This window comes from Doryrhamphus excisus, linkage group LG19 (assembly GCF_037039965.1).
Source record: "Doryrhamphus excisus strain RoL-2023G ecotype Guam linkage group LG19, RoL_Dexc_Guam_v1.1, whole genome shotgun sequence".
Taxonomy (NCBI): domain Eukaryota; kingdom Metazoa; phylum Chordata; class Actinopteri; order Syngnathiformes; family Syngnathidae; genus Doryrhamphus; species Doryrhamphus excisus.
Genome location: NC_136375.1, coordinates 157,827 through 180,721, shown reverse-complemented (window position 1 = coordinate 180,721; position 22,895 = coordinate 157,827). Strand labels below are relative to the sequence as shown.

The 22,895-nt window shown below is 44.1% G+C and overlaps 2 protein-coding genes and 4 long non-coding RNA genes across 6 annotated transcripts; all 6 read left to right on the top strand.

Annotated features, from left to right (window-relative positions):
* Positions 1-892: 892 nt before the first annotated feature.
* LOC144902076 (uncharacterized) lies at positions 893-2,203 on the top strand. Its single transcript, XR_013630327.1, has 3 exons — positions 893-1,031; positions 1,257-1,503; positions 1,933-2,203. It is a non-coding gene; the product is annotated as an uncharacterized LOC144902076 (long non-coding RNA).
* Positions 2,204-7,930: 5,727 nt separating this feature from the next.
* On the top strand, positions 7,931-8,517 carry LOC144902134 (extended synaptotagmin-1-like). The gene is made up of 4 exons (XM_078799186.1): positions 7,931-7,945; positions 8,035-8,181; positions 8,241-8,386; positions 8,479-8,517. Exons 2-3 carry the CDS (start codon positions 8,059-8,061, stop codon positions 8,352-8,354), a joined length of 237 nt encoding a protein of 78 aa, XP_078655312.1. The 5' UTR covers positions 7,931-7,945; positions 8,035-8,058; the 3' UTR covers positions 8,355-8,386; positions 8,479-8,517.
* A 3-nt stretch (positions 8,518-8,520) lies between these two features.
* On the top strand, positions 8,521-9,770 carry LOC144902135 (uncharacterized). Its single transcript, XR_013630420.1, has 4 exons — positions 8,521-8,633; positions 8,732-8,938; positions 9,015-9,127; positions 9,238-9,770. It is a non-coding gene; the product is annotated as an uncharacterized LOC144902135 (long non-coding RNA).
* Positions 9,771-15,091: 5,321 nt separating this feature from the next.
* On the top strand, positions 15,092-15,744 carry LOC144902139 (extended synaptotagmin-1-like). The gene is made up of 4 exons (XM_078799260.1): positions 15,092-15,172; positions 15,262-15,408; positions 15,468-15,613; positions 15,706-15,744. The coding sequence occupies exons 2-3, from the start codon at positions 15,286-15,288 to the stop codon at positions 15,579-15,581; spliced, it is 237 nt and encodes a 78-aa protein (XP_078655386.1). The 5' UTR covers positions 15,092-15,172; positions 15,262-15,285; the 3' UTR covers positions 15,582-15,613; positions 15,706-15,744.
* Positions 15,745-15,747: 3 nt separating this feature from the next.
* On the top strand, positions 15,748-16,997 carry LOC144902140 (uncharacterized). Its single transcript, XR_013630424.1, has 4 exons — positions 15,748-15,860; positions 15,959-16,165; positions 16,242-16,354; positions 16,465-16,997. It is a non-coding gene; the product is annotated as an uncharacterized LOC144902140 (long non-coding RNA).
* Positions 16,998-20,706: 3,709 nt separating this feature from the next.
* On the top strand, positions 20,707-22,641 carry LOC144902099 (uncharacterized). The gene is made up of 2 exons (XR_013630357.1): positions 20,707-21,482; positions 21,552-22,641. It is a non-coding gene; the product is annotated as an uncharacterized LOC144902099 (long non-coding RNA).
* The last annotated feature ends 254 nt before the right edge of the window (positions 22,642-22,895 follow it).

Sequence of the window (22,895 nt, the reverse complement as noted above, 5' to 3'; positions counted from 1 at the left end):
TGCAGGATGAAGTAAATCATGTCGGTTGTCCTTAAATAACTTAGTTTCTAACATTAAAAGACTTGTTGGATTTACTGAAAGGTTTTAGTTGGAATTTCTTAAAAAGATTGACGCAAATTGTTACCTTCATTGAATTAAGCTGAGCCACTATATTTTTTTTTAGAGTGTATAGAACAGAAATATAAAGTGCTTGTTGAATTGCACGTTGCTCTCCTGCCTAAGAATAAAAGATAAATGATGACAGAATTACAGACTTATGACATACTACAATAATGAATTAGCAGTTATAATTTGTGGCTACCCAACTATGTAAAAATGCAACATTATAACATACAATAGATAATAACACACAACAAATCAGCAGCAGTGGACAAGTTAAAAATGATCACAATCAGTGGCAACGGGTTTGATTTTCCAAAGTTGAAGATGCTTGGAAAATGAAGCAATAGTGGGTAGATCAGGCACTTGGTGCGGAGTTCCAAGAATTTGTCGCTCCGTAGGAAAAAGTTGCTTGACCAAAGGTCCTTCTCCTTAAAAGAACAGTGGGTTAGCACAGCAAATCAGAGACCTTTTCTCCAAAAATAACAGGTGGACGAGAGCTTGGATGACTCTGACCTATCTCGCTTATGGGCGGTACAAAGTCAAAGTCTTCTTTTGGAAGCCTCAGTCCTCCTGTGGGCGTCTCTTTCCCGAGTGAATGGTCTTATATGGTAGAAGCACATGCATGCAGAAGCCAACTTTTAACATACACTTGCATACTTGCACTTAAGTGCGTTCACACTGTGTACAAGCAGAACAGAGACACCTAGTGCCAAAAACGCAGAACTACAGCACACAGACTTCCCACAATGCCATTTTTCTTAAAGGGCCATGACGCACTTTCCGGAAACGATGGTCGCAACATTCAGATGAAGCACGGACGGCCGGAAGCCCCGCCCGGCACGCTATAGAGCGGTTTCAAATAAAAGAGGGACGGCCTGAGGGCAACCTGCTTCTTACGCACTTTGAAGAAAATTGAACAAGTGTGAGTAGTAAGTACGCAAACTCTCTGTACTCTTTGTACACGCTATTAAAACATTATAATTGTTAAATGGCTTTAAGTGACCTTTAAACGGCATACATTGAGCTAGCTTAAGTAGCACACGGCCTTCAACTTCAGAGGCTCATATTCAAAAAACTAAAGCAGACAGCAGGCTGAATTCTATATAGTTTGAAAGCATATTGACTGCGCTTTCCCTCCTTTTTTTGTTTTACAGAACTCCCTTCTATGGCAGGAGGCTGGTCCACCGGTCACACCTGTAATTGATTGCAGCAGCTACTCACAGTGAACATGGCCACCTTGTGCCATGCCATTCTGCGCATGCGTCAGAGGATCGTTTGAGCTCAGACTTCCCAAGGCGAAGTTCGAGGGCGCCATGTTTTCACGGGAAGACGATGGAAGACGACGGAAGACGACGTGGACAGTCGTTTAACAAGGAAATTCATCGATGTGGAGCCATATGGGTAGGTCATATGCTTATCTGACTTGTTTTCTGTCACCTTTCCTGTTCCTGTTCAATGTTTACGTCAGTGTCATAATGTGACATACGCGACGTTAGCATTAGCTTACCTTTAGCCTGCCAGCCAGCTAGCTAGCTAGCTAGCTAGCTCGCTATCAACTGCGAGCTGTTTTCGGTTGCAGAACAGGAGATTTTTATGTTTATTAAATGTGTAAGGATTCGTCCCTTTTATATATGTTATGTGATTATTTTGGCAGCAGCAGTGTCCTCTAAGCCATGGGAACCGCGTGTAGCGCAAACATTTGTTGAAGTATGCTAGCGACCTGAGTCTTGTGGATACCGTCGGGGAGCGGGAGTTTTTGTTTGTGACAAGTATTCCATGGAAGTGAATTTTGGAACTTTAATTTCACCTATACACATACACCATCTCTAGACACCTGGGGTGAAGGACGCGCCACAGAGAGGCCGCCGCCGGGGTCAAGGTGGCCAACCCCTACAGAAGGTAACATTACAATATGTATATGGTTATTTGAATCTGGAAATGGCAGTTTAGCCTTTTAAGTTTTATTGATTTAAAGAGTTGGATAATGGAGTTCCTCAACGATATCCCGTTGTGAGGAAAAAAGAGTTTTGTTTAGGTTAGGTTTCAAGACACAGATGAAAAATGTGTATTAACCCATAGATGCATAAGTGGGTCAAAAATGACCCAGTCAGGTTGTTTTCTTGAAATATCTTCATAATGAATTTTTTTTTATCATTTCATATTCCAGTTATTCCGAAAAAAAACATGTTTTCAATATAATACCATTCAAATTTTTAACTTAGCTTTTATACATTTCAAGAAATATGGACTCTTATGGAAGAGTGTAGGGTCCAGTCACTCATGCATCTTAGGGTTAAGAAGTAAGTTGATTTTGAGTGTTTTGTTTAAAAAAAAAAAAACAAAAAAAAAACCCAACAAATATTGTCAAGCAGCTTTGTCGTTTGGACTACTAACCATTGTGATGATTTTAGATTTTGTAGTTGCCATAATTGAAATGATTTCTCCATCCATTTAACAGAATGCTGAAGGATGTTGACGCTCAAGAATTTGGTCCCAACAGCTTAGACAAGGTAAGATTACAGTACAGCTGTTGAATGACACCAACATGGTTTAGTTATTCATTCATTTTCTATGTCTCTTATCCTCACTAGGGTGGGGGTATGCTGGAGCCTGATTTGGGGCGAGAGGCGGGGTACACCCTGGACCGGTGGCCAGCCAATCCCAGGGCACATACAGTACATCCGGAAAGTATTCACAGCGCTTCACTTTTTCCACATTTTGTCAAGTTACAGCCTCATTCCCAATTGTATTAATTTAATCTCTTACCTCAAAATACTCCATTATGACAATGTGAAAAAGTTTTTTTTTTTACTTTTTTGAATTTATTAAAAATAGAAAACAAAAAAATCACATTTACATAAGTATTCACAGCCTTTGCCATGAAGCTCAAAATTGAGCTCAGGTGCATCTTTTTTCCACTGATCATCCTTGAGATAATAACTGTCTATATAAGGTCCCACAGTTGACTGTGCATGTCAGAGCACAAACGCTAAGCATGAAGTCAAAAGAACTGTCTGTAGACCTGCGAGACAGGATTGTCTTGAGGCACAAATCTGGGGAAGGATACAGAAACATTTCTGCTGCTTTGAAGGTCCCAATGAGCACAGTGGCCTCCATCCCTACAGTGAAGCATGGTGGTGGCAGCATCATGCTGTGGGGATGTTTTTCAGCAGCAGGAACTGGCAGACTAGTCAGGATAGAAGGAAAAATGAATGCAACAATATATAGAGATATCCTGGATGAAAATATTGCTGCATTCATTTTTCCTTCTATCCTGGCTAGTCGAATAATGGGGGCCACTGTGCTCATTGGGACCTTCAAAGCAGCAGAAATGTTTCTGTATCCTTCCCCAGATTTGTGCCTCAAGACAATCCTGTCTCGCAGGTCTACAGACAGTTCTTTTGACTTCATGCTTGGCGTTTGTGCTCTGACATGCACAGTCAACTGTGGGACCTTATATAGACAGTTATTGTATTTCCAAATCATGTCCAGTCAACTGAATTTACTGCAGGTGGACTCCAATTGAGTGTATAGTAGACACCAAACGTCCAGAAGGAGGCGACTGGCACACTAGTGTGGGAAGTCCATACCTGCATGAGGAAAGTGGAAGTCAAAAAATAATCATTCTAATAATACGATTCCCAATTAAGGGAATAAATCCCAGGTCTTTGGTTTAGTTATGAAATGTTGAATTCATTTCACAGGTGCCTCAACCTGTGGCTGTGTTGTGTTTTTGTGCACCGTCATCTGGAAGTAAATACAGCTTTAGTACAAATGCAGTGAAGCTGTTCTGGTTTGAAATAATGTTTTGTAGAAGATGTGTTAAGATCATTTCATTCAAAGAAGGCCATCTTAAAAAAATACTACACAATCATATTAGAAAAGTGGTGTAGGTGGTAGCTTAAATCATGTAAATATTACTTATAATTTGCTCCAAATAAAGTCAGGGAAAACTAGTTAAACAATCCTGAAAAGCGAGTACATTTATATGGATTTTGAAGTAGATTCAAAGGTAGTTTGGGGTCAAATTTACTAGCAAAGAGTACCTTTTTCATTCAAAAAAAGTAAATTTGACCAGAGTATTTCCCAAGGAAAAGTTGCTTGGGAATTGTGCGTGCAAATTGTTACCTAGCTTTTCTCAAGTAAATGGCACTCCAAATTTTTTTTCAGTGTACTGCCCAGTGGACCGCGACCTCCTCCAGCTGATTTTGGGAGTTCTTTTGTCTCTGGACTGCTCCATGGTATGCCTTCTGCCCCTATCGCCTTGCTTTTCCTTTTTTGGACTGCACTAATGAATACAGATATTCTGGCTGCCACATGAATTACATGTGCAGCATTCTCCATCCATTTAACAGAATACTGAAGGATGTTGACGCTCAAGAATTTGGTCCCAACAGCTTAGACAAGGTAAGATTACAGTACAGCTGTTGAATGACACCAACATGGTTTAGTTATTCATTCATTTTCTATGTCTCTTATCCTCACTAGGGTGGGGGTATGCTGGAGCCTGATTTGGGGCGAGAGGCGGGGTACACCCTGGACCGGTGGCCAGCCAATCCCAGGGCACATACAGTACATCCGGAAAGTATTCACAGCGCTTCACTTTTTCCACATTTTGTCAAGTTACAGCCTCATTCCCAATTGTATTAATTTAATCTCTTACCTCAAAATTCTACACAAAATACTCCATTATGACAATGTGAAAAAGTTTTTTTTTTTACTTTTTTGAATTTATTAAAAATAGAAAACAAAAAAATCACATTTACATTCACAGCCTTTGCCATGAAGCTCAAAATTGAGCTCAGGTGCATCTTTTTTCCACTGATCATCCTTGAGATAATAACTGTCTATATAAGGTCCCACAGTTGACTGTGCATGTCAGAGCACAAACGCCAAGCATGAAGTCAAAAGAACTGTCTGTAGACCTGCGAGACAGGATTGTCTTGAGGCACAAATCTGGGGAAGGATACAGAAACATTTCTGCTGCTTTGAAGGTCCCAATGAGCACAGTGGCCCCCATTATTCGACTAGCCAGGATAGAAGGAAAAATGAATGCAGCAATATTTTCATCCAGGATATCTCTATATATTGTTGCATTCATTTTTCCTTCTATCCTGACTAGTCTGCCAGTTCCTGCTGCTGCTGCATGATGCTGCCACCACCATGCTTCACTGTAGGGATGGAGGCCACTGTGCTCATTGGGACCTTCAAAGCAGCTGAAGTGTTTCTGTATCCTTCCCCAGATTTGTGCCTCAAGACAATCCTGTCTCGCTGGTCTACAGACAGTTCTTTTGACTTCATGCTTGGCGTTTGTGCTCTGACATGCACAGTCAACTGTGGGACCTTATATAGACAGTTATTATATTTCCAAATCATGTCCAATCAACTGAATTTACTGCAGGTGGACTCCAACTGAGTGTATAGTAGACACCAAACGTCCAGAAGGAGGCGACTGGCACACTAGTGTGGGAAGTCCATACCTGCATGAGGAAAGTGGAAGTCAAAAATAATCATTCTAATAATATGATTCCCAATTAAGGGAATAAATCCCAGGTCTTTGGTTTAGTTATGAAATGTTGAATTAATTTCACAGGTGCCTCAACCTGTGGCTGTGTTGTGTTTTTGTGCACCGCCATCTGGAAGTAAATACAGCTTTAGTACAAATGCAGTGAAGCTGTTCTGGTTTGAAATAATGTTTTGTAGAAGATGTGTTAAGATCATTTCATTCAAAGAAGGCCATCTTAAAAAAAATACTACACAATCATATTAGAAAAGTGGTGTAGGTGGTAGCTTAAATCATGTAAATATTACTTATAATTTGCTCCAAATAAAGTCAGGGAAAACTAGTTAAACAATCCTGAAAAGCGAGTACATTTATATGGATTTTGAAGTAGATTCAAAGGTAGTTTGGGGTCAAATTTACTAGCAAAGAGTACCCTTTTCATTCAAAAAAAGTAAATTTGACCAGAGTATTTCCCAAGGAAAAGTTGCTTGGGAATTGTGCGTGCAAATTGTTACCTAGCTTTGCTCAAGTAAATGGCACTCCAAATTTTTTTTCAGTGTACTGCCCAGTGGACCGCGACCTCCTCCAGCTGATTTTGGGAGTTCTTTTGTCTCTGGACTGCTCCATGGTATGCCTTCTGCCCCTATCGCCTTGCTTTTCCTTTTTTGGACTGCACTAATGAATACAGATATTCTGGCTGCCACATGAATTACATGTGCAGCATTCTCCATCCATTTAACAGAATACTGAAGGATGTTGACGCTCAAGAATTTGGTCCCAACAGCTTAGACAAGGTAAGATTACAGTACAGCTGTTGAATGACACCAACATGGTTTAGGTTATTCTATGCTTTACAGTGTCAAAACCTTTTTTCAAGTCGAAGATTGGTTTGAAATTGGAAACGGACAAGGATCTACGTTCTTATATATTGAATGACAGCTGATGCCTTCCATACACAAGGAAAAACTGCCGCAGAAATTGAGAGAGTGAGATTTGTGGTTACAGGAGTTATTGATGTACAATTGAGTTCTTTCAACATAAAAGTATCAATGCCCAATCTGCATCTTTTGTTTTAGAATATTTAATCCTTAATCCATTTGTAGAAAGCTTGCTGGCCACAGTAAAGTAGCAACTCGTCACATTATGAATACATGTACCAGATGATAAATGATGAGTTTTGTTGCTCCATCAGGTTACATCTGGAGGTGTTTGATAAAGACATGGACATGAAGGATGACTTTATGGGAAGGTACTGCTTCCAGTACACATTAGTAGTGTTGTTATTATCGATACTGTCACATACTGCAACTGCTTGATAATACTGCTTACTACCTCCAGCGCAGCGATGCCAGTATTGAGAAGAGCACCGCCATCCTCCTTTATCTACACTTTATTGTCCGATTCACAAGAAAAATTATGTCACACACTTACAGTATATTAAAGACAGGTTGTAGAATTTGATATGGTTGGAATCATTTAGAACATTCATGTAGAACGCAAATGATATTAAATATATATGTATAAATATCAAATATTGCAGTGTAAATAAATAAAAATAAACATGAATTAGAGAAAAGAAATCCATTCCATTATCAAGTGGTTGAAATAATTGTCATGTTTCTCAACATGCAGGCTGAAGGTCAAACTGAAGGACATAATTGATTCTCAGTACACGGATCAGGTATGGAAACGGCTTATATTATTGTCATTGAATTGTTCAAGCATTCAAAGGATTGTGTGTGTTTTATGTATCAGTGTATCAGTACACGCTCAGTGATGTCAAGTCAGGTCGCGTTCACCTGATCCTGGAATGGCTTCCAACAGCCTCGGAGGCAGACCAACTGGATAAGGGGGGTGCTTCCAGAAGAAGAAAAAGCGTACTAATGCTTCATTCAACTATAAAAAATACTAATATCGAACCATTCTCTTCAGATTCTCAAGTTCTACTCCAGGCAGTCCTACCAGAACAAAGCCGTTCCATCTGTGGGACTTTTGTTTGTCTTCATCGAACAAGCAGATGGTTTACCAGTAAGTGAGTCGAGGAGGTACTGAGGAGGCATGATCTGTGTTTTATTATGACCCATGTGGCGTGTCAACAGGTGGAAAAGAGTGGAAAAGAGCCAAAAGTGGGAGCGGATATGCTTCTTGGAAAAACATCCCACAAAACTACTGTGAGACTACTAAGCGTGGCAACTAGCCAAATAATAACCAGGGTATTGGCATCCGGGACTAACACGTCCATCTTTGCTGTAGGTGTGTGATCGCACGACATCACCTCAGTGGAATGAGGCGTTCTGCTTCCTGGTTCATGACCCTAGAGAAGAGAATGTTGTTGTCAAGGTAAGTTAACAATATTATTTTTAGTATTTCCACCATGTGATATCAACAAACTTGACTTGTATTACTACCTTTACACTTTGTTTCTCCAGCTCTCTCACAGCTGGACGTTGCCCATGGGTTCCTTAGTCGTCCCAATCAGAGAGCTGCTCTCGGAACCAGAACTGGTCCTGGATCAGTGGTTCCATCTGGATGGCGCCTCCCCAGAGAGTCAGATTCTTCTTCGAGCTGAACTCAAGGTAGGCGATCTCTCATTCTAGTCTTAACTCGCACCAGACTTCACATGCAATTGTTGCAGATGCTGATTCCGAGCAAATGTCCTCGTGGTGATCATGAGGCTAAATTCACTTCCAAAGACTCCGACCGCTCGACTGAGCAGCAGAAACGGGAGGCAGATGTGATGCAAAAGTGAGCGCTGCGTATATCCAAGCACACTAGTCTCAGGTCTTATTTGGTTTTCATGCTACATTGGGTTCTTAGGTCAAGTTTGGTGGACACTCGGGTAGAAACTCTTTTCTATGTCTTATCCTCACTAGGGTTGGGGTATGCTGGAGCCTGATTTGGGGCGAGAGGCGGGGTACACCCTGGACCGGTGGCCAGCCAATCCCAGGGCACATACAGTGCATCCGGAAAGTATTCACAGCGCTTCACTTTTTCCACATTTTGTCAAGTTACAGCCTCATTCCAAATTGTATTAATTTAATCTCTTACCTCAAAATACTCCACTCCACTAATGAACTGCACTAATGAATACAGATATTCTTGCTGCCACATGAATTACATGTGCAGCATTTTTGGTAGGTTGAGCGTTGTTGCGCTTCCACCTGAATTGGCATCAGCTGTTGGGGCTCGATTGCGAGGCGGTGCCAGGGTTATTGATGGGTCTTGGCGTCACCGGGGCGCTCATTGTTCCTTGCTGTTCACCTGTCGAGGCTGTGTTGGCGCGCTCCGGTGGCGGGCTCTGGTCTGTCGTGCCATCAGCAGCGTATGTGAAAGGTAGGCATAAAATTACTGGGCGTGTACCGGTGACGGTGCATCATGTGACCGCAGCCATGGTTGTTTTAATTTGCAGCGGGGTTGGTTGTTGAGGACCTGGCGTGCATTTTGGAGGGCTTGCAGGAAGTGCAGTGTCAGCCTCTTGAGGCTAGGATTGCACTGGCTGTGTGTTAAGCTACCTTTGCTCCGGTAAGCTGCCGATGCTTTAAACAAGCAGAAAGCTAACTTTAGCACCACATGTTGTCTGTCTCAAAGTTAAATGATCTGGTTAGATAATTATTTTTCTTTTTTGTGGTTAGCACAGAGAGGTTGTCACGTTCCGGCTTGGGAGCTTTACGGCACGACCCCAGGATGCAGAGATGAGGACCCAATAGCAGGTAAAAAGGCATTTATTGTTGATACTATGCAGCAGACCAACGCACTAGCATGTTCAACAGAGAAAACAACATCAATGACCCAACAAAGAAAGGAGCGCGCACCTGAACCAAATAGGCATCACAAATAATGAGAAACAGGTGCGGGAGATAATGGACATCAACTGAAAACACAGCAGAGCAACACAGGAAGGAAATACAAAACAAGGGCATGAACGAGGAACTGAGGAAAACTAAGAGCTGTCACAAGGGGGTGACAGACGTTAAACTATTTGTTGGCAAATTCAGGTTCAACATTCAGTGTGTGTGTAAAATGTTGCAGATTGAATAGTTTAACAGGCTAACACACATAATATTGTTTGAAGCAATGTCGGTTCATATTCAGGTTCATATTCCTGGATTCTATTTTTCAATTTCTCTAGGGTTCTCAACGGAAAGCGAATTCTGACTCCCAATGCCGAAGGGCCTCTGTGGCCTGGGTTGGTGGGGGAGTGGGGGGAACCGATTCCCCTCGCGCCATCAGATCCAAGAGCAGGGACAGCTGGTCACCGTAATCGTCGGATTCCTCTCCCGGTGGCTGACCTTGGTCGAGGTTTTTCTCTTTCCTCGTGCGGTAGCGCTGGAGTCTCAGGGGTTTTGTCCTTCGGCGGTAAGGATGTTTTGCAGGTCTTGGGATGAGGATTTACAGGTTTTACAGGTTTTACAGGGTTCACAGGGTTCACAGGGTTCATATTCCTGGATTCTATTTTTCAATTTCTTAGGGTTCTCAACGGAAAGCGAATTCTGACTCCCAACGCCGAAGGGCCTCTGTGGCCTGGGTTGGTGGGGGAGTGGGGGGAACCGATTCCCCTCGCGCCATCAGATCCAAGAGCAGGGACAGCTGGTCACCGTAATCGTCGGATTCCTCTCCCGGTGGCTGACCTTGGTCGAGGTTTTTCTCTTTACTCGTGCGGTAGCGCTGGAGTCTCAGGGGTTTTGTCCTTCGGCGGTAAGGATGTTTTGCAGGTCTTGGGATAAGGTTTTACAGGGTTTTACAGGGTTTTACAGGGTTTTACAGGGTTTTACAGGGTTTTACAGGGTTTTACAGGGTTTTACAGGGTTTTACAGGGTTTTACAGGGTTTTACAGGGTTTTACGGGTTTTACGGGTTTTACGGGTTTTACGGGTTTTACGGGTTTTACGGGTTTTACGGGTTTTACGGGTTTTACGGGTTTTACGGGTTTTACGGGTTTTACGGGTTTTACGGGTTTTACGGGTTTTACGGGTTTTACGGGTTTTACGGGTTTTACGGGTTTTACGGGTTTTACAGGTTTTACGGGTTTTACAGGTTTTACAGGTTTTACAGGTTTTACAGGTTTTACAGGTTTTACAGGTTTTACAGGTTTTACAGGTTTTACAGGTTTTACAGGTTTTACAGGTTTTACAGGTTTTACAGGTTTTACAGGTTTTACAGGTTTTACAGGTTTTACAGGTTTTACAGGTTTTACAGGTTTTACAGGTTTTACAGGTTTTACAGGTTTTACAGGTTTTACAGGTTTTACAGGTTTTACAGGTTTTACAGGTTTTACAGGTTTCACAGGTTTCACAGGTTTCAATTTCTTAGGGTTCTCAACGGAAAGCGAATTCTGACTCCCAACGCCGAAGGGCCTCTGTGGCCCGGGTTGGTGGGGGAGTGGGGGGAACCAATTCCCCTCGCGCCATCAGATCCAAGAGCAGGGACAGCTGGTCACCGTAATGGTCGGATTCCTCTCCCGGTGGCTGACCTTGGTCGAGGTTTTTCTCTTTACTCGTGCGGTAGCGCTGGAGTCTCAGGGGTTTTGTCCTTCGGCGGTAAGCATGTTTTGCAGGTCTTGGGATGAGGTTTTACAGGTTTTACAGGTTCATATTCCTGGATTCTATTTTTCAATTTCTTAGGGTTCTCAACAGAAAGCGAATTCTGACTCCCAACGCCGAAGGGCCTCTGTGGCCCGGGTTGGTGGGGGAGTGGGGGGAACCGATTCCCCTCGCGCCATCAGATCCAAGAGCAGGGACAGCTGGTCACCGTAATCGCCGGATTCCTCTCCCGGTGGCTGACCTTGGTCAAGGTTTTTCTCTTTCCTCGTGCGTTTGCGCTGGGTGCTGACCCAGGGGGTAGCGCTGGAGTCTCAGGGGTTTTGTCCTTTGGCGGTAAGGATGTTTTGCAGGTCTTGGGATGGAATGAGGGCACCCAAGTTTGTTTGGCTTGGGGGTCTCAACGGAAAGCTTGCAGCTGAATTTGTGTAGGCAGAAGTCGGTTCTATGTTTATACGACCTTTCGTTGGGGAGTTACTGGCGAAAAACGTCGCCCATTGAGATTGCATTGTTGGAAGCAGCAGTCCATTAAAGTGACCACGAGATGGTGGTATTTACCGAGTAGAATAGCATTACTTTAAAGTGACCCCTAGTTGGCAGTACATAGCAAGTAGAAATAGCAGCCTCCCCCCTCCCTCACCCCCTGCCTTCCTCATTTGGGCCCAGCCTTCCACACCCCAGTCCCCGAGCCCCCCAGCCTTCTACATTTAGGCCCAGCCTCACCCGTCCCACACCCCAGCCCCCCACTCCCTCGCCCCAGCCCCCCCAGCCTTCTTACACTTGTGCCCAACCTGTGGAGGGCAGTAATACGCCTTGGAGCGTTGAAACAAAAGAGGAAGAAGACAGACTGGCAGAGAATGGTGGTATCAACGGACCAGCTAACCGAAGGAAACATGAGTAGTCTGCGCTGCGCCGTTGGGTAAGTAGTCAACATAGATCTCGTTTGAATGTTTGGGTTAGGGTTTTAGGGCTATGGTTGGAGGAGGGTTTTAGGGCCGAGTTAGGGCTGGCTAGGGCGAGTTGGGGCCAGGGCTCTTTAGGGCTGGCTAGGGCGAGTTAGGGCGAGTTGGGGCCAGGGCTGGCTAGGGCGAGTTGGGGCTAGGGCGAGTTGGGGCCAGGGCTGGCTAGGGCGAGTTGGGGCCAGGGCTCTTTAGGGCTGGCTAGGGCTCGTTAGGGCCAGATATAAATTTGACCATCCATTTAACAGAATACTGAAGGATGTTGACGCTCAAGAATTTGGTCCCAACAGCTTAGACAAGGTAAGATTACAGTACAGCTGTTGAATGACACCAACATGGTTTAGTTATTCATTCATTTTCTATGTCTCTTATCCTCACTAGGGTGGGGGTATGCTGGAGCCTGATTTGGGGCGAGAGGCGGGGTACACCCTGGACCGGTGGCCAGCCAATCCCAGGGCACATACAGCGCATCCGGAAAGTATTCACAGCGCTTCACTTTTTTCCACATTTTGTCAAGTTACAGCCTCATTCCAAATTGTATTAATTTAATCTCTTACCTCAAAATACTCCATTATGACAATGTGAAAAAGGTTATTATATTTCCAAATCATGTCCAATCAACTGAATTTACTGCAGGTGGACTCCAATTGAGTGTATAGTAGACACCAAACGTCCAGAAGGAGGCGACTGGCACACTAGTGTGGGAAGTCCATACCTGCATGAGGAAAGTGGAAGTCAAAAAATAATCATTCTAATAATACGATTCCCAATTAAGGGAATAAATCCCAGGTCTTTGGTTTAGTTATGAAATGTTGAATTAATTTCACAGGTACCTCAACCTGTGGCTGTGTTGCGTTTTTGTGCACCGTCATCTGGAAGTAAATACAGCTTTAGTACAAATGCAGTGAAGCTGTTCTGGTTTGAAATAATGTTTTGTAGAAGATGTGTTAAGATCATTTCATTCAAAGAAGGCCATCTTAAAAAAATACTACACAATCATATTAGAAAAGTGGTGTAGGTGGTAGCTTAAATCATGTAAATATTACTTATAAATTGCTCCAAATAAAGTCAGGGAAAACTAGTTAAACAATCCTGAAAAGCGAGTACATTTATATGGATTTTGAAGTAGATTCAAAGGTAGTTTGGGGTCAAATTTACTAGCAAAGAGTACCTCTTTCATTCAAAAAAAGTAAATTTGACCAGAGTATTTCCCAAGGAAAAGTTGCTTGGGAATTGTGCGTGCAAATTGTTACCTAGCTTTGCTCAAGTAAATGGCACTCCAAATTTTTTTTCAGTGTACTGCCCAGTGGACCGCGACCTCCTCCAGCTGTTTTTGGGAGTTCTTTTGTCTCTGGACTGCTCCATGGTATGCCTTCTGCCCCCATCGCCTTGCTTTTCCTTTTTTGGACTGCACTAATGAATACAGATATTCTGGCTGCCACATGAATTACATGTGCAGCATTCTCCATCCATTTAACAGAATACTGAAGGATGTTGACGCTCAAGAATTTGGTCCCAACAGCTTAGACAAGGTAAGATTACAGTACAGCTGTTGAATGACACCAACATGGTTTAGGTTATTCTATGCTTTACAGTGTCAAAACCTTTTTTCAAGTCGAAGATTGGTTTGAAATTGGAAACGGACAAGGATCTACGTTCTTATATATTGAATGACAGCTGATGCCTTCCATACACAAGGAAAAACTGCCGCAGAAATTGAGAGAGTGAGATTTGTGGTTACAGGAGTTATTGATGTACAATTGAGTTCTTTCAACATAAAAGTATCAATGCCCAATCTTTTGTTTTAGAATATTTAATCCTTAATCCATTTGTAGAAAGCTTGCTGGCCACAGTAAAGTAGCAACTCGTCACATTATGAATACATGTACCAGATGATAAATGATGAGTTTTGTTGCTCCATCAGGTTACATCTGGAGGTGTTTGATAAAGACATGGACATGAAGGATGACTTTATGGGAAGGTACTGCTTCCAGTACACATTAGTAGTGTTGTTATTATCGATACTGTCACATACTGCAACTGCTTGATAATACTGCTTACTACCTCCAGCGCAGCGATGCCAGTATTGAGAAGAGCACCGCCATCCTCCTTTATCTACACTTTATTGTCCGATTCACAAGAAAAATTATGTCACACACTTACAGTATATTAAAGACAGGTTGTAGAATTTGATATGGTTGGAATCATTTAGAACATTCATGTAGAACGCAAATGATATTAAATATATATGTATAAATATCAAATATTGCAGTGTAAATAAATAAAAATAAACATGAATTAGAGAAAAGAAATCCATTCCATTATCAAGTGGTTGAAATAATTGTCATGTTTCTCAACATGCAGGCTGAAGGTCAAACTGAAGGACATAATTGATTCTCAGTACACGGATCAGGTATGGAAACGGCTTATATTATTGTCATTGAATTGTTCAAGCATTCAAAGGATTGTGTGTGTTTTATGTATCAGTGTATCAGTACACGCTCAGTGATGTCAAGTCAGGTCGCGTTCACCTGATCCTGGAATGGCTTCCAACAGCCTCGGAGGCAGACCAACTGGATAAGGGGGGTGCTTCCAGAAGAAGAAAAAGCGTACTAATGCTTCATTCAACTATAAAAAATACTAATATCGAACCATTCTCTTCAGATTCTCAAGTTCTACTCCAGGCAGTCCTACCAGAACAAAGCCGTTCCATCTGTGGGACTTTTGTTTGTCTTCATCGAACAAGCAGATGGTTTACCAGTAAGTGAGTCGAGGAGGTACTGAGGAGGCATGATCTGTGTTTTATTATGACCCATGTGGCGTGTCAACAGGTGGAAAAGAGTGGAAAAGAGCCAAAAGTGGGAGCGGATATGCTTCTTGGAAAAACATCCCACAAAACTACTGTGAGACTACTAAGCGTGGCAACTAGCCAAATAATAACCAGGGTATTGGCATCCGGGACTAACACGTCCATCTTTGCTGTAGGTGTGTGATCGCACGACATCACCTCAGTGGAATGAGGCGTTCTGCTTCCTGGTTCATGACCCTAGAGAAGAGAATGTTGTTGTCAAGGTAAGTTAACAATATTATTTTTAGTATTTCCACCATGTGATATCAACAAACTTGACTTGTATTACTACCTTTACACTTTGTTTCTCCAGCTCTCTCACAGCTGGACGTTGCCCATGGGTTCCTTAGTCGTCCCAATCAGAGAGCTGCTCTCGGAACCAGAACTGGTCCTGGATCAGTGGTTCCATCTGGATGGCGCCTCCCCAGAGAGTCAGATTCTTCTTCGAGCTGAACTCAAGGTAGGCGATCTCTCATTCTAGTCTTAACTCGCACCAGACTTCACATGCAATTGTTGCAGATGCTGATTCCGAGCAAATGTCCTCGTGGTGATCATGAGGCTAAATTCACTTCCAAAGACTCCGACCGCTCGACTGAGCAGCAGAAACGGGAGGCAGATGTGATGCAAAAGTGAGCGCTGCGTATATCCAAGCACACTAGTCTCAGGTCTTATTTGGTTTTCATGCTACATTGGGTTCTTAGGTCAAGTTTGGTGGACACTCCGGTAGAAACTCTTTTCTATGTCTTATCCTCACTAGGGTTGGGGTATGCTGGAGCCTGATTTGGGGCGAGAGGCGGGGTACACCCTGGACCGGTGGCCAGCCAATCCCAGGGCACATACAGTGCATCCGGAAAGTATTCACAGCGCTTCACTTTTTCCACATTTTGTCAAGTTACAGCCTCATTCCAAATTGTATTAATTTAATCTCTTACCTCAAAATACTCCACTCCACTAATGAACTGCACTAATGAATACAGATATTCTTGCTGCCACATGAATTACATGTGCAGCATTTTTGGTAGGTTGAGCGTTGTTGCGCTTCCACCTGAATTGGCATCAGCTGTTGGGGCTCGATTGCGAGGCGGTGCCAGGGTTATTGATGGGTCTTGGCGTCACCGGGGCGCTCATTGTTCCTTGCTGTTCACCTGTCGAGGCTGTGTTGGCGCGCTCCGGTGGCGGGCTCTGGTCTGTCGTGCCATCAGCAGCGTATGTGAAAGGTAGGCATAAAATTACTGGGCGTGTACCGGTGACGGTGCATCATGTGACCGCAGCCATGGTTGTTTTAATTTGCAGCGGGGTTGGTTGTTGAGGACCTGGCGTGCATTTTGGAGGGCTTGCAGGAAGTGCAGTGTCAGCCTCTTGAGGCTAGGATTGCACTGGCTGTGTGTTAAGCTACCTTTGCTCCGGTAAGCTGCCGATGCTTTAAACAAGCAGAAAGCTAACTTTAGCACCACATGTTGTCTGTCTCAAAGTTAAATGATCTGGTTAGATAATTAATTTTCTTTTTTGTGGTTAGCACAGAGAGGTTGTCACGTTCCGGCTTGGGAGCTTTACGGCACGACCCCAGGATGCAGAGATGAGGACCCAATAGCAGGTAAAAAGGCATTTATTGTTGATACTATGCAGCAGACCAACGCACTAGCATGTTCAACAGAGAAAACAACATCAATGACCCAACAAAGAAAGGAGCGCGCACCTGAACCAAATAGGCATCACAAATAATGAGAAACAGGTGCGGGAGATAATGGACATCAACTGAAAACACAGCAGAGCAACACAGGAAGGAAATACAAAACAAGGGCATGAACGAGGAACTGAGGAAAACTAAGAGCTGTCACAAGGGGGTGACAGACGTTAAACTATTTGTTGGCAAATTCAGGTTCAACATTCAGTGTGTGTGTAAAATGTTGCAGATTGAATAGTTTAACAGGCTAACACACATAATATTGTTTGAAGCAATGTCGGTTCATATTCAGGTTCATATTCCTGGATTCTATTTTTCAATTTCTCTAGGGTTCTCAACGGAAAGCGAATTCTGACTCCCAATGCCGAAGGGCCTCTGTGGCCTGGGTTGGTGGGGGAGTGGGGGGAACCGATTCCCCTCGCGCCATCAGATCCAAGAGCAGGGACAGCTGGTCACCGTAATCGTCGGATTCCTCTCCCGGTGGCTGACCTTGGTCGAGGTTTTTCTCTTTCCTCGTGCGGTAGCGCTGGAGTCTCAGGGGTTTTGTCCTTCGGCGGTAAGGATGTTTTGCAGGTCTTGGGATGAGGATTTACAGGTTTTACAGGTTTTACAGGGTTCACAGGGTTCATATTCCTGGATTCTATTTTTCAATTTCTTAGGGTTCTCAACGGAAAGCGAATTCTGACTCCCAACGCCGAAGGGCCTCTGTGGCCTGGGTTGGTGGGGGAGTGGGGGGAACCGATTCCCCTCGCGCCATCAGATCCAAGAGCAGGGACAGCTGGTCACCGTAATCGTCGGATTCCTCTCCCGGTGGCTGACCTTGGTCGAGGTTTTTCTCTTTACTCGTGCGGTAGCGCTGGAGTCTCAGGGGTTTTGTCCTTCGGCGGTAAGGATGTTTTGCAGGTCTTGGGATAAGGTTTTACAGGTTTTACAGGTTTTACAGGTTTTACAGGTTTTACAGGTTTTACAGGTTTTACAGGTTTTACAGGTTTTACAGGTTTCACAGGTTTCACAGGTTTCACAGGTTTCACAGGTTTCACAGGTTTCACAGGTTTCACAGGTTTCACAGGTTTCACAGGTTTCACAGGTTTCACAGGTTTCACAGGTTTCACAGGTTTCACAGGTTTCACAGGTTTCACAGGTTTCACAGGTTTCACAGGTTTCACAGGTTTCACAGGTTTCAATTTCTTAGGGTTCTCAACGGAAAGCGAATTCTGACTCCCAACGCCGAAGGGCCTCTGTGGCCCGGGTTGGTGGGGGAGTGGGGGGAACCAATTCCCCTCGCGCCATCAGATCCAAGAGCAGGGACAGCTGGTCACCGTAATGGTCGGATTCCTCTCCCGGTGGCTGACCTTGGTCGAGGTTTTTCTCTTTACTCGTGCGGTAGCGCTGGAGTCTCAGGGGTTTTGTCCTTCGGCGGTAAGCATGTTTTGCAGGTCTTGGGATGAGGTTTTACAGGTTTTACAGGTTCAGATTCCTGGATTCTATTTTTCAATTTCTTAGGGTTCTCAACAGAAAGCGAATTCTGACTCCCAACGCCGAAGGGCCTCTGTGGCCCGGGTTGGTGGGGGAGTGGGGGGAACCGATTCCCCTCGCGCCATCAGATCCAAGAGCAGGGACAGCTGGTCACCGTAATCGCCGGATTCCTCTCCCGGTGGCTGACCTTGGTCAAGGTTTTTCTCTTTCCTCGTGCGTTTGCGCTGGGTGCTGACCCAGGGGGTAGCGCTGGAGTCTCAGGGGTTTTGTCCTTTGGCGGTAAGGATGTTTTGCAGGTCTTGGGATGGAATGAGGGCACCCAAGTTTGTTTGGCTTGGGGGTCTCAACGGAAAGCTTGCAGCTGAATTTGTGTAGGCAGAAGTCGGTTCTATGTTTATACGACCTTTCGTTGGGGAGTTACTGGCGAAAAACGTCGCCCATTGAGATTGCATTGTTGGAAGCAGCAGTCCATTAAAGTGACCACGAGATGGTGGTATTTACCGAGTAGAATAGCATTACTTTAAAGTGACCCCTAGTTGGCAGTACATAGCAAGTAGAAATAGCAGCCTCCCCCCTCCCTCACCCCCTGCCTTCCTCATTTGGGCCCAGCCTTCCACACCCCAGTCCCCGAGCCCCCCAGCCTTCTACATTTAGGCCCAGCCTCCCCCGTCCCACACCCCAGCCCCCCACTCCCTCGCCCCAGCCCCCCCAGCCTTCTTACACTTGTGCCCAACCTGTGGAGGGCAGTAATACGCCTTGGAGCGTTGAAACAAAAGAGGAAGAAGACAGACTGGCAGAGAATGGTGGTATCAACGGACCAGCTAACCGAAGGAAACATGAGTAGTCTGCGCTGCGCCGTTGGGTAAGTAGTCAACATAGATCTCGTTTGAATGTTTGGGTTAGGGTTTTAGGGCTATGGTTGGAGGAGGGTTTTAGGGCCGAGTTAGGGCTGGCTAGGGCGAGTTGGGGCCAGGGCTCTTTAGGGCTGGCTAGGGCGAGTTAGGGCGAGTTGGGGCCAGGGCTGGCTAGGGCGAGTTGGGGCTAGGGCGAGTTGGGGCCAGGGCTGGCTAGGGCGAGTTGGGGCCAGGGCTCTTTAGGGCTGGCTAGGGCTCGTTAGGGCCAGATATAAATTTGACCATCCATTTAACAGAATACTGAAGGATGTTGACGCTCAAGAATTTGGTCCCAACAGCTTAGACAAGGTAAGATTACAGTACAGCTGTTGAATGACACCAACATGGTTTAGTTATTCATTCATTTTCTATGTCTCTTATCCTCACTAGGGTGGGGGTATGCTGGAGCCTGATTTGGGGCGAGAGGCGGGGTACACCCTGGACCGGTGGCCAGCCAATCCCAGGGCACATACAGCGCATCCGGAAAGTATTCACAGCGCTTCACTTTTTCCACATTTTGTCAAGTTACAGCCTCATTCCCAATTGTATTAATTTAATCTCTTAGCTCAAAATACTCCATTATGACAATGTGAAAAAGGTTATTATATTTCCAAATCATGTCCAATCAACTGAATTTACTGCAGGTGGACTCCAATTGAGTGTATAGTAGACACCAAAAGTCCAGAAGGAGGCGACTGGCACACTAGTGTGGGAAGTCCATACCTGCATGAGGAAAGTGGAAGTCAAAAAATAATCATTCTAATAATACGATTCCCAATTAAGGGAATAAATCCCAGGTCTTTGGTTTAGTTATGAAATGTTGAATTAATTTCACAGGTACCTCAACCTGTGGCTGTGTTGCGTTTTTGTGCACCGTCATCTGGAAGTAAATACAGCTTTAGTACAAATGCAGTGAAGCTGTTCTGGTTTGAAATAATGTTTTGTAGAAGATGTGTTAAGATCATTTCATTCAAAGAAGGCCATCTTAAAAAATACTACACAATCATATTCAAATAAAGTCAGGGAAAACTAGTTAAACAATCCTGAAAAGCGAGTACATTTATATGGATTTTGAAGTAGATTCAAAGGTAGTTTGGGGTCAAATTTACTAGCAAAGAGTACCTTTTTCATTCAAAAAAAGTAAATTTGACCAGAGTATTTCCCAAGGAAAAGTTGCTTGGGAATTGTGCGTGCAAATTGTTACCTAGCTTTTCTCAAGTAAATGGCACTCCAAATTTTTTTTCAGTGTACTGCCCAGTGGACCGCGACCTCCTCCAGCTGTTTTTGGGAGTTCTTTTGTCTCTGGACTGCTCCATGGTATGCCTTCTGCCCCCATCGCCTTGCTTTTCCTTTTTTGGACTGCACTAATGAATACAGATATTCTGGCTGCCACATGAATTACATGTGCAGCATTCTCCATCCATTTAACAGAATACTGAAGGATGTTGACGCTCAAGAATTTGGTCCCAACAGCTTAGACAAGGTAAGATTACAGTACAGCTGTTGAATGACACCAACATGGTTTAGTTATTCATTCATTTTCTATGTCTCTTATCCTCACTAGGGTGGGGGTATGCTGGAGCCTGATTTGGGGCGAGAGGCGGGGTACACCCTGGACCGGTGGCCAGCCAATCCCAGGGCACATACAGTACATCCGGAAAGTATTCACAGCGCTTCACTTTTTCCACATTTTGTCAAGTTACAGCCTCATTCCCAATTGTATTAATTTAATCTCTTACCTCAAAATACTCCATTATGACAATGTGAAAAAGTTTTTTTTTTACTTTTTTGAATTTATTAAAAATAGAAAACAAAAAATCACATTTACATAAGTAGTCACAGCCTTTGCCATGAAGCTCAAAATTGAGCTCAGGTGCATCTTTTTTCCACTGATCATCCTTGAGATCTTTCTACAGCGTAATTGGAGTCCACCTGCAGTAAATTCAGTTGATTGGACATGATTTGGAAAATATAATAACTGTCTATATAAGGTCCCACAATATTTTCATCCAGGATATCTCTATATATTGCTGCATTCATTTTTCCTTCTATCCTGACTAGTCGAATAATGGGGGCCACTGTGCTCATTGGGACCTTCAAAGCAGCAGAAATGTTTCTGTATCCTTCCCCAGATTTGTGCCTCAAGACAATCCTGTCTCGCAGGTCTACAGACAGTTCTTTTGACTTCATGCTTGGCGTTTGTGCTCTGACATGCACAGTCAACTGTGGGACCTTATATAGACAGTTATTGTATTTCCAAATCATGTCCAATCAACTGAATTTACTGCAGGTGGACTCCAATTGAGCTGTAGAAAGATCTGTGAATACTTATGTAAATGTGATTTTTTTGGTTTTCTATTTTTAATATATTCAAAACATGAATGTAACATGACAAAATGTAGAAAAAGTGAAGCGCTGTGAATACTTTCCGGATGCACTGTACCTTCATGGAGACAAACGTGTGTTGACGTCTCATGTAAGGTTAGTTGTTGTGACCTTTGACCCGTACTGTGCACTTTGCTTCCTCTGTCTTTCTTGTGGTTGGTTCAGGACTGAGCGATGACATCCTAGAGACTCATTTGGATCTCGACGTGGACCCCATGCTGTACGACTCTGCTGCAAACTCAGACGAGGATGTCGTGTACTCCAGCAGCCCTTTCACTGACTCTCAACTGTTGGACGTATCTTTGCTGCCGCCCGCTCTCTGACATCCCTGCTTTGGACATGGAGGATTGTCCTTGTCTTCAATTGCTGCTTGGAACCCCAGCCAAGCCCGCCTCACCCATGTGTGTGATGAAATGGCATTGTGTATATTATGCAATAAAAAATAAGTCAACTAAAGAGACCCACTCCAAAGGGCTGGCCTCTATGTGGTTTATATACGGTATGAATATATGGGTTGGTCAAGTAGTTCAAGGTGGAGGACAGCTGGGCTATGGTGGGTCCCGTGCCTGTATCTAGTGCGGTTAAAATAGAAGGGTGACCGAGCCAGAACCATGCCGAGGGCAAAGGAGTAGCCCCAAGGAAACCCCTCACCCCCTCCACACCCAATTGTAGACCAGCCCCCAAGGTTCCTAACGCAGCAGGGAGGATACTTAATAGGTATCATAGCTACATGACAACCTTCCCTCAATCGTTGGAACAAAGTGACAATTTGAAATCACTGCAGTACTGCCATAACGCCACTAGGTGACAGCATTGCTCCGCTAACACCCTCATAACTCCGAGTTAACTCCCAAGACCCAAAGTTTCCACCGTTTTGGGAAATGTGGTGCGTAAATCCGTGTAAAAATTGGCCATGAAGCTCAAGCATGCGACGAAACGATGAACATGCACACTGTAAGAAGGCGAATAGATGTTACACGCATTATTTTCATGATTTCTGCTTTTCCATCAACTATTTGTTTTTAGTAGAGATGGTGAAATGAGCCCGAAGCCTCGAAGTGTGTCAAGTCTTCCTGAGTCACACTGCTTCCAAATGGTGACCATTTCATCACGTGACCGCTGACGTCATGAGCATCTTATGTCACAGCGCGCATTGAAACGGACTGGTTATTTTGGCGCTAACTTGTGCATATAATGACCACCAAGCAATTGAACTGTTAATGACATGAACTAATTAAAGCATTTTTGTTTGTAATGGCGATCTGTCTTTCACTCGTTGTAGCGAGATTGCTTTGCCTTCCTTCTTCCACCAGATGTCGCTAATATTGCCTTTGACGGAGACAACGCTCCCAATGTGTTCCGGGACAATGTGAAGGACAACGAAGCTCAAGTTTTCATCTTCCGAGTACACTCGGACGTTAGGAACACACCATTTCCAGCACATGCATATTTCAACTGCTAAACACATTGCTAGACAGTAGAGTGGGATGAATGCCAATAGTGAACTTT

Excerpts from the sequence above, each read along its gene's own strand:
- LOC144902134 (XM_078799186.1), top strand. The coding sequence starts at position 8,059 with ATGGGTTCCTTAGTCGTCCCAATCAGAGAGCTGCTCTCGGAACCAGAA. Across the intron at positions 8,182-8,240 it reads TTCTTCGAGCTGAACTCAAG|ATGCTGATTCCGAGCAAATG; the intron begins GTAGGCGATCTC and ends CAATTGTTGCAG.
- LOC144902139 (XM_078799260.1), top strand. The coding sequence starts at position 15,286 with ATGGGTTCCTTAGTCGTCCCAATCAGAGAGCTGCTCTCGGAACCAGAA. Across the intron at positions 15,409-15,467 it reads TTCTTCGAGCTGAACTCAAG|ATGCTGATTCCGAGCAAATG; the intron begins GTAGGCGATCTC and ends CAATTGTTGCAG.